Source organism: Mesoplodon densirostris, chromosome 6 (genome assembly GCF_025265405.1).
Source record: "Mesoplodon densirostris isolate mMesDen1 chromosome 6, mMesDen1 primary haplotype, whole genome shotgun sequence".
Lineage (NCBI taxonomy): Eukaryota > Metazoa > Chordata > Mammalia > Artiodactyla > Ziphiidae > Mesoplodon > Mesoplodon densirostris.
Window position 1 is genome coordinate 11398655 of NC_082666.1, and position 15437 is coordinate 11414091.

General features: G+C 38.0%; 1 protein-coding gene across 4 annotated transcripts in view; it reads left to right on the forward strand.

The window, feature by feature from the left end:
* Window positions 1-15437, forward strand: part of DENND1A (DENN domain containing 1A) — a 543444-nt gene that overhangs the window by 39809 nt on the left and 488198 nt on the right. For all 4 annotated transcript variants that reach the window (XM_060100633.1, XM_060100635.1, XM_060100634.1 and 1 more), the window contains exon 2: window positions 5535-5605. In XM_060100633.1, the coding sequence (XP_059956616.1) occupies window positions 5535-5605 (71 nt within the window). The remainder of the gene's footprint in view (window positions 1-5534; window positions 5606-15437) is intronic.

Genomic DNA, 15437 nt, shown 5'->3' on the forward strand with positions numbered 1-15437 from the left:
GTAGTCTCAAGGTATTCAGTAGTTCCACAGATTCTCTGGAAATTGTTACAGTATTAGTGGTTTAATAAAAATATTAAGTAAGAGTCGCTTGGCCATTTACATTTAGAGGAGACACTTTAAAACTTATTTTTTGATGTGCAGAGAAATAGAAAATGCTTCCATCTGCATTGGCTTCACTGGCCCTTATGTATATTTGTTGGTATGTTATATAACTTGTCACAATGTCACATCATTAGTCACTACTTTTTCTGAGTCCCTTTCTTTTTCTCTTCTTCTTCTGGGACCCCTGTAATTCAAATGTTGGTGCGTTTAATGTTGTCCCAGAGGTCTCTGAGACTGTTCTCAGTTCTTTTCATTCTTTTTTCTTTATTCTGCTCTGCAGTAGTTATTTCCACTATTTTATCTTCCAGGTCACTTATCCATTCCTCTGCCTCAGTTATTCTGCTATTGATCCCTTCTAGAGTATTTTTAAATTCATTTATTGTGTTGTTCATTGTTGCTTGTTTCCTCTTTAGTTCTTCTAGGTCCTTGTTAAATGTTTCTTGCATTTTCTCTATTCTATTTCCAAGATTTTGGATCATCTTTACTATCATTATTCTGAATACTTTTTCAGGTAGACTGCCTATTTCCTCTTCATTTGTTAGGTCTGGTGGGTTTTTATCTTGCTCCTTCATCTGCTGTGTGTTTTTCTGTCTTCTCATTTTGCTTATCTTACTGTGTTTGGGGTCTCCTTTTCACAGGCTGCAGGTTCGTAGTTCCCGTTGTTTTTTGTGTCTGTCCCCAGTGGCTAAAGTTGGTTTAGTGGGTTGTGTAGGTTTCCTGGTGGAGGGGACTAGTGCCTGTGTTCTGGTGGATGAGGCTGGATCTTGTCTTTCTGGTGGGCAGGTCCACGTCTGGTGGTGTGTTTTGGGGTGTCTGTAGCCTTATTATGATTTTAGGCAGCCTCTCTGCTAATGGATGGGTTAGCATCCATGGGCTGTGTTCCTGTCTTGCTAGTTGTTTAGCATAGGGTGTCCAGCACTGTAGCTTGCTGGTCGTTGAGTGAAGCTGGGTCTTGGCGTTGAGATGGAGATCTCTGGGAGATTTTTGCCGTTTGATATTACGTGGAGCTGGGAGGTCTCTTGTGGACCAGTGTCCTGAAGTTGGCTCTCCCACCTCAGAGGCACAGCACTGACTCCTGGCTGCAGCACCAAGAGCCTTTCATCCACATGGCTGGCACAAGGTGGCCATCCCTGGTTTCACATCAACATGATCTCAGGCACAAACCTCCTTGTTTTTCCATTTTGTCTTTAAGTTACTTGTTGAAACAACCGGCCCGCCGTCCCCATGCCTGTCGCGGCTTCGGCCGCTGGGGCCCCTCCAGAGCCAGCAGCCTCAGTGAGGCTGCCCTCCCCTCGGGCTCCGGGGCAGTTCCATGACGGGGGAGGGAAGAGACCCCGAGCCGGGAGTTCCAGCTCTGCGGAAACGCGGGCTCCGTTCTCTCACTACTTCTTCTGTAATGTAACATGTAAATGAGCATGACTATAACTTGTATAGTCCAGTTTGTTTTTAGGGTTGTAGTCAGCTTTTTTCTTTTCTTTTCTTTTCTTTTTTTTCCTAAAGAGACTGTCATAATCTTTGGCTCCATGTAATAGAGCTCTGGCAGCTATTTGAACTGAGTAAGAAACTTAGGTAGTTTTATTATGCATTACAATGAGGCAGTAACTATGGGTAACACTAGAAGAGAAGTTAGCTTCATTGCTTCCACAAATGCTTATTTTTTTGAAATCTTTTAATTGCAAAAGCACTGTTGAAATGATGGATTATTGAGGTATACCTTATGTTTATTTTATGTTATATGTACAAATTATTTGGAAGAAGAATTCCATTTAACTAGATCAGTGGTTCTTAAAGTGTGATCACTAGTCCAGCAGCATCACTATTACCTGGGTACTTATTGGAAATGCTAATTCTTGGGTCCTACTCCAGAAACCCTGGAGGTGGGGCTTCAAATCTATCTTTTAACATGCTAAAGTTTGAGTCATAAAAGTGTATAATCACTCCAGTCATTTATTGAAATCCTGTAGACCCCAGGAAAGCTAGTCTGTACTTCCTTTATTCCTTCTCAATATTTATTTGATTCTGGCTATGTGCCAGGCACTGTTTAGGTACCTGGGAAAAACTAGTGGGTATGACAGACAAAAATCCCTGCTCTCCTGCAGTTTACATTTAGAGGAGGGAAACAGGTTGTGATTGGTGTGATGTGGAGAATTAAAATTCGATGGTAGAGAGTGTGTTGGGGAAGGCCTTTCTGAGGAGGTCAGGTATAAGCCTTATTTTGAATGACAGGAAGGACCACCTATATGAAGATCAATACAAAAGGCTATAAGATAGGAATGAATTAGGTGTGTTGAGGAGCAGACAGAAGGCCAGTATGGCTAGAGTGCAGTGGGCAAGGAGAGAGAGGTATGAAATGAAACTGGAGAGACAGGCAGAGGCCAGATAATGTAGGACCTTGTAAAGACTTTTTTCCTTCTCATTTTTTTAATTATAGTAAAATGCACATAACATAAAATTTACCAGCCTAACCATTTTTCAGTGTATGGTTCAGTGATATTAAGTACACTCATATTCTTGTGCAACCATCACCACCATCCATCTCCAGAGCTGAGTTTGGTGGGGTTTTTTTTTTTTTTTTTTTTCCACTTAACTGGTGGATATCAGGAAATGCAGGTCTGAGGAAGAAAAGTGCCATTTGTTAGGTTAGAAATGCTTCTTAGAAATCCAGATGGGGATGTTGAGCTGGCAGTTGCTAAGGGAATCTGGGGTCAGGGAAGAAGTTGGGTTGGAGACAGGACTTTGGGGCTCATCAGCATTTGCCTGGTAATTAATGCTGTGAGACTGAATGAGATCATTTAAGTAATGAGTGTAGACAGGGAGAGGTCCAGCACTAAATTCCAGGGTAGGAGAGCTTATGTGAGAAGGAATCAGCAAAGGAGCAGCCAGTAAGGCAGGAAGAATACCAGTTGAGAGTGATGTCCCGGCAGGCAAGTGAAGAAAGTGTTTGGAGAAGGAGGGCAAATCAATCAGCTGTGTCAAATGCTGCTGAGAGGTTAAGACAAGCATCGAGAATTTACCATTTTGGCACATTTTAGCAATGTGGAGGTCATTGGTGATCACGACAAGTTGTTTCAGTGGTGTGGTGGGTTCAGAAGCCTGGTTGAAGTGTGTTAAAGAGAAAGGGAGGAGAAGAAGCAGAGATATAATGAGTTTAGACAACATTAGGATGTTCTTCGCTTAGAGAGATAGCAGATCTGTACAAACCACCTTAACTTGGTGGCACAGGTTAACATGTCGGAGCTCCAGTGTTAAAAAATTTGGCATGTAACACCTTTGTATGCTCATGTTTTTTCCTTTCAATTTTTTTTTTTTTTTTTTTGCTGTACGCGGGCCTCTCACTGCTGTGGCCTCTCCCGTTGCGGAGCACAGGCTCCGGACACACAGGCTCCGCGGCCATGGCTCGCGGGCCCAGCCGCTCCGCGGCATGTGGGATCTTCCGGGATAGGGGCACGAACCCGTGTCCCCTGCATCGGCAGGCGGACTCTCAACCACTGCGCCACCAGGGAAGCCCTCCTTTCAATTTTTTAAATGGGGAAAAATAAGCTTAAAAGTGGGCATTTGGGTAAAAAATGCGTGGAATCTCCAAGGAATCTCCATGGAGTCCTAGGGTCCTGCAGAATACATTTTGAAAGCCATTATCTTAATCCGGAGGAATGAAATTCCGAGATGAAATTCAGCCAGTTGCAAAATAGGCTTAAAGATATTTTTAGATTTTAGAGGGAATCTTCCTGGTACTCTTCAGATGACCTTAGAACATTCCTTTCTTTCAACAAACCCTCTACTTTGAGATTATTTGAATGAAGGGGATGTTCCATATGGTATTTTCCACAAATGTTTTGGTGACCAAACGATGCTGACCTTGTAGGTCTTTTGTACTCTCTTGCAGGAAAAAAAAAAAGGCACAAAAACATTTTTAAACACCTTTCTTAAAACTTGAGTTTACTTTTATTTAGTTAAGTAAGATACTCTGATTTAATGTCTAATTTAGAAATTATATTTGACAAAGGTATATTTAAATTCCTTGACTTTTAGAGCAGCCAACTCTTTTCACTCTAGGTACTTATTTAAAGCACAAGCCCAAATTTCTCCTCAGTGAGGAAGTAATGATCCTTCACATGAGAAATAAGTAGATCCCTGATTGACAGACATCTACCCCTGAGGAAGTAGAGGGAGTATTACTGTATTTTACTGAGTCTAAGATGCCATTATTTATAAGATGCACTGTTATTATATGTACTACTAAGAAAGAAAAAAATGTTGCCATTTAGAATTGCAAGATGCAGTAGACTGTAAGACTTGGGAAAATGTGGGGAAAAAATTTCATCTTAGAATCAATGAAACACAATTTGAGCGCCAGGAGGTCTGAGTTGCAGCTCTGACTGTGTTTCTAACTAGTTGTGAGACTACTGACAAGTCACTTAGAATCTCTTTGCTTCAGGTTTCTCACCTGTATGGTGAGGGTGATGACTGATCCACATACCTCATAGGATTATAATGAGGATGAAATGAGATAAATGAGATAGTTATTTTGAAAAGTGGAATCTGTTGGGCAAATTCAGGGTATTTAGTTGATTGAAATTAAGCCTTAGATCTGATTAGGCAACTCAGAAAATTTCTTCTCTGAGCTTTGTTGTCAGGTTTAAAGTAGAATTCAGTCATAGATGTTTGAATGTGTAACATTTTCTTCTACTAAATGATTTTCATGCAGTCTGGAAATAATCTTTTTATTGTAGTTTTAGAATCAAAGAGAAAATCTGAAGCTACTATGACTCCGATGTTCTTATCACTCAGAATGAACAACTGTTAACATTCTCTTAGTGCTATGATCTTTTAAAAACTTAATATAAAATATTTATGACATAAAAAGGTAAAAGGATATAATAATGAACATTCATATACTTGCCATTGACAATTTAGGCAAAGCCCCCTATTAGCATCCTGTCTTTATTGTAGCCTAATGAGATAAGATACTGTTTCTCTTATTTGAGTCTTTAAAACCTGTAAATAAGCAAGTTAACTTCATCTGAATATTTTATCCTGGCGTATGAGGGAGAAGGTTACTTTGTGCTAGTGTTGCCTTGGTTTGAGTTTCCTCAAAATTCTATTTATGGTTTTGGAGATCCAGCTGTGTAAACTGGAAATGTGACATCTGTAAAATCATAATAATGGCTAAGCTATTATATGCCAAACATTGTATCTAGGCAATTTTGGTGTGTTTTCTTTACATTTCACAATAATTCTTCTGGTTAGGTATTTTCATCTTATAGATTAGGAGGGCATGGCTCAGAGAAGTTGAGTAACTTATCCAAAGTTTCACAGCTGTTAAGTTGTGGAGCTAGTGATTTTAATCAAGGTCTGCCCTATACCACAGCCTGCATATTCTATACCATGCTCCCTCAATACTTGTCAGTAATCACAATCTGTTTCTTTTATAGGCAGAACCCAGAGACCATGTTTGAAGTGTACGTTGAAGTGGCCTATCCTAGGACAGGTGGCACTGTTTCAGGTATTTGCATGTTCCATTATGATATGGTGTGTTTGTTTATTGTATGAGCTAGCCATGCACATTGGATAATATGTGAATATTCTAAACTGTTACTTATCTTTATGTTTAAGTGTCTTTCCCTTTTATCTGTGCCCACGTCATCCTAGGGAATGGAGAATAATTGCAGTGAACAATTTAAATTAAGAGTTTTACTATAACAGCCTTGAAATATGGCCTTATTCATTGTAATCATTGGGTTTTGGTTTGTATCTTTCGGAGATGCCTGGAAGTCAACTATTTAGTATGAAATATTGTCACCTTGCTAATAAGGAAGGTTTAGAATTAGGTTACAAAATAATATAAAAGGAGATCTCTGCCAGTAAACTGGAAGGAGCTGTTTGAAATGGATTTAGTTCAGTAAATTTTGTCAGCTGGTTAAAAAAAGGTTGGAACTTAGTTGAAGGAAACACCTCCTCTGGCTTTAGCTTTTGGACTAATTTGGACATGTATTCCTGAACAACAGGGTCTTGGATAAGGTTAGAGTATCTTGTGCAGGCTGAGTAAATCACTTCTTGACCTAAAATCCTTCTTGGTTAATGAGAAAAAATAACCTTCTGACCTAGTGTTCTTTTTCCTGGTGCCTAAAAGAGTGATGCATTTGCCAAAGGTCTGTTAGGGAGCGGCTCTCGGTCCACACACCAACAGTTGCGTGTATTATTTGGTGTTTATGGAGAATGAATTTATTTGGATTAGAAACTTGGAGTAATCAGGATTCCAATGGTAGTTATGCCCGTAATTGACTGTACAAACCTTGGACATATTTTCTACCTCGTTATTTTAATTAGGTTGTAATCCTCATAAAATAGTTACTTTTTATTGAGTATCTGTTGTTCTGTTGTCCTACATGCTTGACATATGTAGTCAGTCCTTACAATACAACCCTTCAAGGTAGTTGGATGGTGTCTCCATTATGCCTATGAGAAAACAATATGAGAGGTCAAATAACTTACCAAGATTATACAGCTACTGTGTGGAATAGCCAGGGTTTTCGGTTCAAGTCCTCTTCACTCTGCTAAGTTGCCTTCTTGAGGGCAGTGACCATGTTGTACACATCCCTCCATGTCATCTGCAGGGTTTTGCACAATATCACCAATATTTGTTAAACTGAATGCATTTCTCAATATCAAAAGTGAGAATTGCGTGTGCTCCACTTTCTGGATTATTTCATGAAGACTGTGAAACATGTTATAAACTTATGGTCATTCTAGAAGTAGAATGTTAATATTCATCTTAAGTTATGCCTCTAATTGTGCAAACCATTGGATTGGGAAGGGAAGTAGCTGATACTAGGTGTGTTCGTGCAGCAGTACCTCTGTGAGCTGACTCGTCAGAGTAACCAGTTGGTGACGGCTGTGATTTGACAGATTTAAGGACAAAAACTTTTCTTATTTCTACAGTTGCTAATGTTCCCCCTTTCAATGCTGTAGGATTTTTTCCCCCAAAGTTAAAATGAATTTTCTTGGGGAATGTGAACAAAGTTTGATGAGTACAAATAAGAAAAAGGAACAAAATGGAGTCTTTACCTTATCCTCTTCTTTCAGTCATCTAATTCCTCTCCCCGTAGACAACTCTTTTCTTGTTTAACCCTTTAGTTTACTTTTTAAAAACTTTGAAAATATTTTAAAAGATAAAAGTTACAAGAATAGTTAAGTGCATACCCCCTTTTCCTTAGACTCATCAATTGTTACTATTTTGCCACATTTGCTTTATTACTCTGTGTGTATTTTTTGCTGAACCTTTTGAGAATAAGTTGCAGACATTGTGACCCTTCACCCCTAAATACTTGAGGATATACCTCCTAAGAATAAGGACATTTTCTTAAATAACTCCAGTACAGTTACCAAAATAAGAAAGTTAATGTCATTTGTCCATGTTTAATCAGTTGTCCCAATAATATCCTTTATAGCACTTTCGCCTCTGATCCAGAATTCAGGATCATGTAATCCATTTAGTTTTCACATCTATGTAGTTTTTTCCAGTCTGGAACAGTTTTGCAACCTTGTTTTTTTTAAACCCTTTATGAAATGTTTTTGAAGGAATTAGGTCTCTTGTTTTGTAGAAAGTCCCTGGGTTTGAATCTGATTGTATCCTCATGATTAGATTAGGTTATGAATTTTGGGTGGGAGTATTTCAAACGTGATATTATATCCTTCTTAGTGTATCATATCAGCAGGGACATGATGTCCATCCCATTATTTGTGGCAAAATGTGCATAAAACTTTTGTGTACAGTTTAATAATTATAAAGTGAGTACCCATGTTACCGCTATTCATGTTAAGACAAATAATATTGCCTGGTTTTAAGGAAATTCTGGTCCTGGCAAGAAGACCCCTGCCCTAGCCCTATGCTTTAGAGGGCCCTGCTTTGGCCCTCTTCTGAAGTGCCCCTTTCAAGCAAGGAGTCTGTGGGGCCTATGGGACATGCCCATTTAGAGCCCAAACCCTTCCATCCTAGACAAACTTTGAATACCTAGGATCTAAGAATTTCTTGACCCAGTGGCCCCAGGCTTATTTCCAGAGTCTGTGTGAGTCTTCCCTAGGGTTTGTCCTTCTGAGGGTAGACTGGCTACTGGTGTACACACCCCTAGCCCCAAGGGGTGGCCTCAGGGTATCTGTTTGTGGGGAGTAGGGTATGCGATGGAGCTTGGGCTTGTTGAGTGGAGGTGACTGCATCCCTGTGTGTGAGGTTCCTGGCAGTGTGGGATGGAAAAGGGGGAGATGGACAGTGGGCCAGTGGCCAGTTTTCCCTGAACCATGTTTCTACATGGAACTCTAAGGAATCCAAGAATTTTCAGTGTGAATCTGGCCTTCCAAGTAGTTATGATAGGAGGATGGAACATATTTTATTTAATAGTTTGTTAGCTTATTTCATATCTTGTAAATATTTAGATATATGGTTTGTGGGCCTCTGTTTGTACTCTTGCCAAGGCCCTGTAAATGTTAGAGGTGGGGCTGGCCAGTGCCCCAGAAGTCCCTCCACTCCCCTTCTCCAGAGGTAACTACTATCCTGACTTTTGTGATACTCATTTCTTTGTTTTTCTTTGTAGTTTTACCACATAAGTATAGTTCCTTGAAAAATTTAATTTAGTAGTGCCTGTTTCTGAATTTTATAGAATTATTCTGTATGTAGTTTTGCTGCTTGTTTGCTCAAGTCTGTAAGGGTCCCCTGTGTTGCTGTGTGTCATTTATTTTCATTGCAGTGTAATACACTTTAAGATTATATCACAGTTTATTCATTCTACTATTGAAAGCACTTGAAGTTGTTTGCAGTTTTTGGCTATTACAAGCAAGGCTGCTGTGATCTTTATACATAAATCCTGGAGCATGTAAACATACTTTTACATAGGATATATACCATATTTGATTACTGGATAATGCTAAACTGTTTTTCAAAGTTGATTGTGCTTGTCTACACTCCCTCCAGCAGTGTTTGATAGTCTTTATTGTTGAACATATTCATTAGTCCTTAATACAATTAAATTTGTTGGGTTTGGCCAACCTGGTAGTTGTGTGGTAGTATCTCCTTGTTGTTTTTATTTGCGTTTTCCTGGTGACTAATGAGATTGAGCACCTTTTCATACGCTTACTAACCTCGTGAATACCTTTCTTTTTAAAGTGCCTGTTCAAGGCTTACTCATTTTTTAATTGTTTTCTATCTTTTCCTTGTTGATTTATAAGAAATTGTTTGTCCTGCTACTATTAATTATCTGGGCAAGTGTGTTGTAGATATTGTCTCCTACTCTGTGGTTTGTCTTTCCCTCTCTTTCTGTTATCTTTGATCAAAACTTCTTGATTTTCATATCTACAGTATATCAATGTTTTCCTACCCTACAGATAAGAAGCTATTATCCTACATTTTCTTTGGAGAAATTTATAGTTTTGTCTTTCACATTCTTTAATATATCAAGGATTTTAATTTTCTTTTAGATGATTAATATCCAGAAAAGCTAAACTTAAATTTGATTCCTTATCCATGATTTTTAAAAATTGGGAAACCAAATAAAGCCAAATTACTAAGATACGCTATTCCTCTACATAAAATGTGTTTTTATAAAATGGTCAGGTACTTCTAAATAATACCTAAAAAATTACCTCACAATGAAAGGGTGACAAATGTGAGAAAGGCTGGTAAGAAATACTACTAGACGTTAAAGACAGTTCTTTTTCCCCTCGATTACTATTAATGTCTGAACTAGTGAAGGTATTGTCAACTCTCATGTGTTCTTTGCTCTGAAAGCATTCCATGACATCCATGGAAGGGACATGTATTCTGTCAGTTCTACTTAGATATTGCATCCAGACCTGTGACACTGAGTGGGACATCTTCCAAAGAGTGTGCAAATAAAATTTGGGTACACAAACTGAACTCATGGTGCTGTTTACTTTCTTTGGGAATTCGTAAGATTTCCTAGTTGCTAATACCAGTGAATAAGCTGTCACTTAGTATTTGATTTTAGGTAACTTTTGTCTACTTCTACAACCTTTTTTTATTTATACAACTTATTATATCTGCCTTTTTCTGATACTATTTAAGAGTTATTTTTGCCATTTAGATGATTGCAAAGAATGTGTCTTAAAATTAGTCTTTGTTCATTGGATCTGCATCTCTGATCTCTGCCAAAATATCTGAGCAAACTTAAATATAAACCTTACGCTATACAGTACTAGTGTCTGGGCATAATCTTCTCTTTGAAGTTTGTTTGCATCCCCCAGAGGGCTTAATTCCCTGCTGTGAGAAGGTGGGTTAGAAAGCACTGAAACTACTTTATGGGTCTTTAATTGGAGGATTTAGTATACATTTTGCTCTATAAATTTCTGTGGGAGTTTCATTCTTATGATTTTTTCTTATACTGTGGTATATTATGTTCTCATTGTAAATAAAAAAAAATACTAAAAATTTTCCAATTATTTGAGTACGTATTGGCAGATCATCCCTGGTGTGAATTTTTTTCTATTCATCTTTAAATTTCTTTTTAAAATTAATTTATTTTATTTATTTATTTTTTGGCTGTGTTGGGTCTTCATTGCTTCCCGTGGGCTTTCTCTAATTGAGGTGAGCGGGGGCTACTTTTCGTTGCGGTGTGCGGGCTTCTCATTGCGGTGGCTTCTCTTGTTGCAGAGCACTGGCTCTAGGCGCGTGGGCTTCAGTAGTTGTGGCATGTGGGCTCAGTAGTTGTGGCTCGCGGGCTCTAGAGCGCAGGCTCAGTAGTTGTGGCGCACGGGCTTAGTTGCTCCGCGGCATATGGGATCTTCCTGGACCAGGGCTCGAACCCATATGCCCTGCATTGGCAGGCGGATTCTTAGTCACTGAGCCACCAGGGAAGCCCATATTCATCTTTAAATTTTTAGTAGCTTGTTTTCTTACTAGTTTTTGACTATGTATAAATTTTTAGAAATTTAAAAAAATTACAAAGAAGAGAAAAATTATTACTCAGTAATAACTACTGTTAATGTTTTGATTTATTTCCCTGTAGCCTTCTTTTGTGTGTGTATGTGTGTGTGTGTAAATATATAAACTTTTCCCCCCAACTTCTGCTACATGTGTGTGTTTTCCGTGTTCTCCCTCAAATCATTAAACTTTTCCCAAGATTATTAATATAGCTTTGTAACAATCATTTTAGTTGCTCTAAATTATGACATCATGTTTATGTGCTATATTTACTTGTAATTACATCTTTAGATTGTTTCCAGGGTTCTTCTGTTGTAAATAATGCCACTGAACATCTTTTGTGTATAATCTTGTTATTTAGGTACATGAGTTTAATGTTTTAAAAAGAAGTAGGATCATTTTGAGTAGATCTTTGATCTATCTTGTTCTAACTTTTTTAGTGCTTTCTTTTTTTTTTTTGCCTGTCTCATTTTGTGTACTCCAATTTATGTATTTGTTCAAGAACCCACCAGAAAATAAATACAGTCACCTCCAGTTGTGAAAGCTCCCAGAGCTGAGTTCAGCCTGTCTGACTGAAGGTCTGGAAAGAGGGTGCTCTTGCAAGAGGGATGAGCCTGCCCAGTCCAATGATCAGATGGTACTGGCATGCTGAAACTCTGGAATGCATTTCAAATACAAGTGTCTCGTTACAGCTGGCATCTCTGAGCCTGCTGCCAGCACTCTTTTTTTTTGTTGTTGCTCTTAAAATATTTTATTTTTTTTTAACATCTTTATTGCAGTATAATTTCTTTACAGTGGTGTGTTAGTTTCTGCTTTATAACAAAGTGAATCAGTTATACATATACATATGTTCCCATATCTCTTCCCTCTTGCGTCTCCCTACCACCCTCCATATCCCACCCCTCTAGGTGGTCTCAAAGCACCGAGCTGATCTCCCTGTGCTATGTGGCTGCTTCCCACTAGCTATCTATTTTATGTTTGGTAGTGTATATATGTCCATGCCACTCTCTCACTTTGTCCCAGCTTACCCTTCCCCCTCCCCATATCCTCAAGTCCATTCTCTAGTAGATCTGTGTCTTTATTTCCGTCTTACCCCTAGGTTCTTCATGACTTTTTTTTTTTCTTAGATTCCATATATATGTGTTAGCATATGGTATTTGTTTTTCTCTTTCTGACTTACTTCACTCTGTATGACAGACTCTAGGTCCATCCACCTCACTACAAGTAACTCAATTCCGTTTCTTTTTATGGCTGAGTAATATTCCATTGTATATATGTGCCACATCTTCTTTATCCATTCATCTGATGATGGACACTTAGGTTGCTTCCATGTCCTGGCTATTGTAAATAGAGCTGCAATGAACATTTTGGTACATGACTTTTTTTTTTTTTTTGGCGGTACGTGGGCCTCTCACTGTTGTGGCCTCTCCCGTTGCGGAGCACAGGCTCTGGACGCGCAGGCTCAGCGGCCATGGCTCATGGGCCCAGCCGCTCCACGGCATGTGGGATCTTTCCGGACCAGGGCACAAACCTGTGTCCCCTGCATCAGCAGGCGGACATTAGGTATTTTTAAAAAATTGACTTGAAAAATAAACAATTTATGTTTTCTCTTTAAAGATGAAGTGGAGGAGGAAAAAAGCCCTTTTGAGTTGTTTTACCTCAGATTAAAATATTCTTAGAGGTATTAACAAAATTTTATCATCTTATTTCTTTTCAATAATAGGATAATAAATCACAGCAAACTTTTGAAGAATGGTGGTAAAATAGCTAACTTTTATTGAGTCCTTATTATGTCCCAGTCACTTTTCTTTTAGAATTCCTTTTTAAGCCTTGAACAACCTTCTAAGATGGGTCTTATTTTTGAGGAAACTGAGGCTCAAAGAGGTTAATGCAATTGTCCAAGTTGGACAACCACAAGTGGTAGAAACAGGATTTTAACTTCATTCCTGTGGCATCTTCCCCAATATAACTGGCTAATATGACTTGCGCATGCAGTAAGAAAAATCAGATAATGTAGGGGAAGAAAAATTAGGCTTATAGAGAAAATTAGGGGAGAGGCAGTTTTCATTCATGAAAGGTACAAGGGTTTCTTTTTTTTTTTAATTGAAGTATAGTTGATTTACAGTATTGTGTTAGTTTCAGGTGTATAGCAGTGATTCAGTTATATGAATATATATATTTGAATATATATATGAATATATATATTTTTTGAGACTATTTTCCATTATAGATTATTACAAGATATTGAATATAGGTCCCTGTGCCATATAGTAAATCCTTATTGTTTATCTGTTTTATATATAGTAGTTTGTATCTGTTAATTGCATACTCCTAATTTATCCCTCCCCCTCCCTCTTTCCCTTTGGTAACCATAAGTTTGTTTTCTATATCCGAGTCTGTTTCTCTTTTGTATATAGATTCATTTGTACTATTTTTTAGATTCCACATATAAGTGATATCGTATATAATTGTCTTTCTTTGACTTACTGTGATATTCTCTAGGTCCATCCATGTTGCTGCAAACGGCAATATTTCATTCTTTTTTATGGCTGAGTAGTATTCTACTATATATATACACCACATCTTCTTAAACCATTCGTCTGTTGATGGGCACTTGGGTTGTTTCTATGTCTTGGCTATTGTAAATAGTGCTGCTATGAACATTGGGCTGCATGTATCTTTTTGACTTAGAGCTTTTGTTTTTTCCATGTACAAGGGTTTCTTCTAGGTTTTTTTTGTTTGTTTGTTTTTGATTCAGCACGATTACTTTAGCTTTTGTTTTGCTTCTCCTGAACTTTCCAGTGAAATTGAATCCGCTTTATGGAGTATTAAGGTATGGATCCTGATTTGTAGTAGTGTAGTAGGGACGAATTACCACTCACTCAAAAGACACAGATTACTTAAAAATCTTTGTAATTTCTCTTGACTCTAAGTACCTGATATGCCAGTTAGAAAATATCTTGTTTGGGATAGAGGTGTGGAACTTCATCTCACTATACTTTTTAAGCTGATTTTAAAAAGTCAGGGGTAGCTTTGAGAATTACAATGTGCCTTATATCTTAGGATTGTTACAGTGATTATTTCTTTAAACTAGAGGTGAGCCTAGTGAGAGCTCATTGTAATAAAGCTTTTACCCACCACCTAATGAAGTAAGAAGTATTATCTCAGTTGCATGGGTAAGAAAAGTGGGGTTCCATGAGAGCAGAAATTGTTTCTTGTACCTGTATATTCTAACATCTATTGAATAGAACAGTACTTGGCATGTAGTAGACCCTCAATAAGTATTGAATGATTAAAGCTTACAGATAGGAAGTGACTTGTTCAGAGTTGGGATTTGAACTCTAGTATGACTGTATTCTTTAAACAAATTTATGAAAACTGTGACACAACTTAGAATAAAGATAAATGCATGCACCTACCACTCAAGAAATAAAACATTTTGTATCTCTGAAGCCCTCCTGTATGCCTCTCAAGTTGCTTTTTTCTACTGAAACCACATTTTGAGTTTTACCTTAGTTGTATATCCTTGCTTAAAGCTTGTGTTTTTTATTACACTGTGTTGATGCTCTAAATTGGTATGTAGAATGACTTTGAATTGCAGTTCTTACAAAGTAACCAAAAGTGAGCAATATATTTTCTTAATGTTTAGTTATGTGAAGCTGATTCCAGATTTCTTCCTGTTTCTAACGTGTGTGATTTAGGGGCCATCTGGGTCTAAATTGCAAAATAGGGAAGTCTCAAAATTTTTGGTTTATTTGCAACAGTGTGGTTCTTCTTGCTATATCTGTGGTTCATCCTGTTAGGGCTATGGCCCTCTAGGTGGACTAGGAATTCATTGATCCACTAAAAAATAAAATCCATGTGAGCAGTGAGTTTGATTTTTTTTTTTTAATTGCCACAAAATGCCAATCTCAGAGCCTCATTTTTCTCAACTATAAAATTGGGGCCCTAATAGTACCTACTTCATTCAGTCTAAAGGATTAAAGTAAAATGCACAGTGCGTGGGACATGGGAAGTTCTTAATTAATGGGAGCTGTTGTTATTTATCATTTGTTTTGAAAGATTTAATTTTTTAAGAGAAGATTTAGGTTCACAGCAAAATTTAGAGGATAATACAGAGATTTCCTGTATACGCCTGCCCCACACATGCACAGCCTCCCCTATTATCAACATTCCCCAGGAGAGTGGTATGTTTGTTACAGTTGATGAACCCACACTGACACGTCATAATCACCCAAAATCCGTTGTTTATGTCATGGTTCACTCTTGGTGTTGTATATTCTGTGGGTTTGGACGAATGTATAATGACATGTATCCATCATTATAGTATACAGAGTATTTTCACAGCTCTAAAAATTCTCTGTGCTCTACCTGTTTAGCCCCCCTTGCCCTCCACACACTGTCC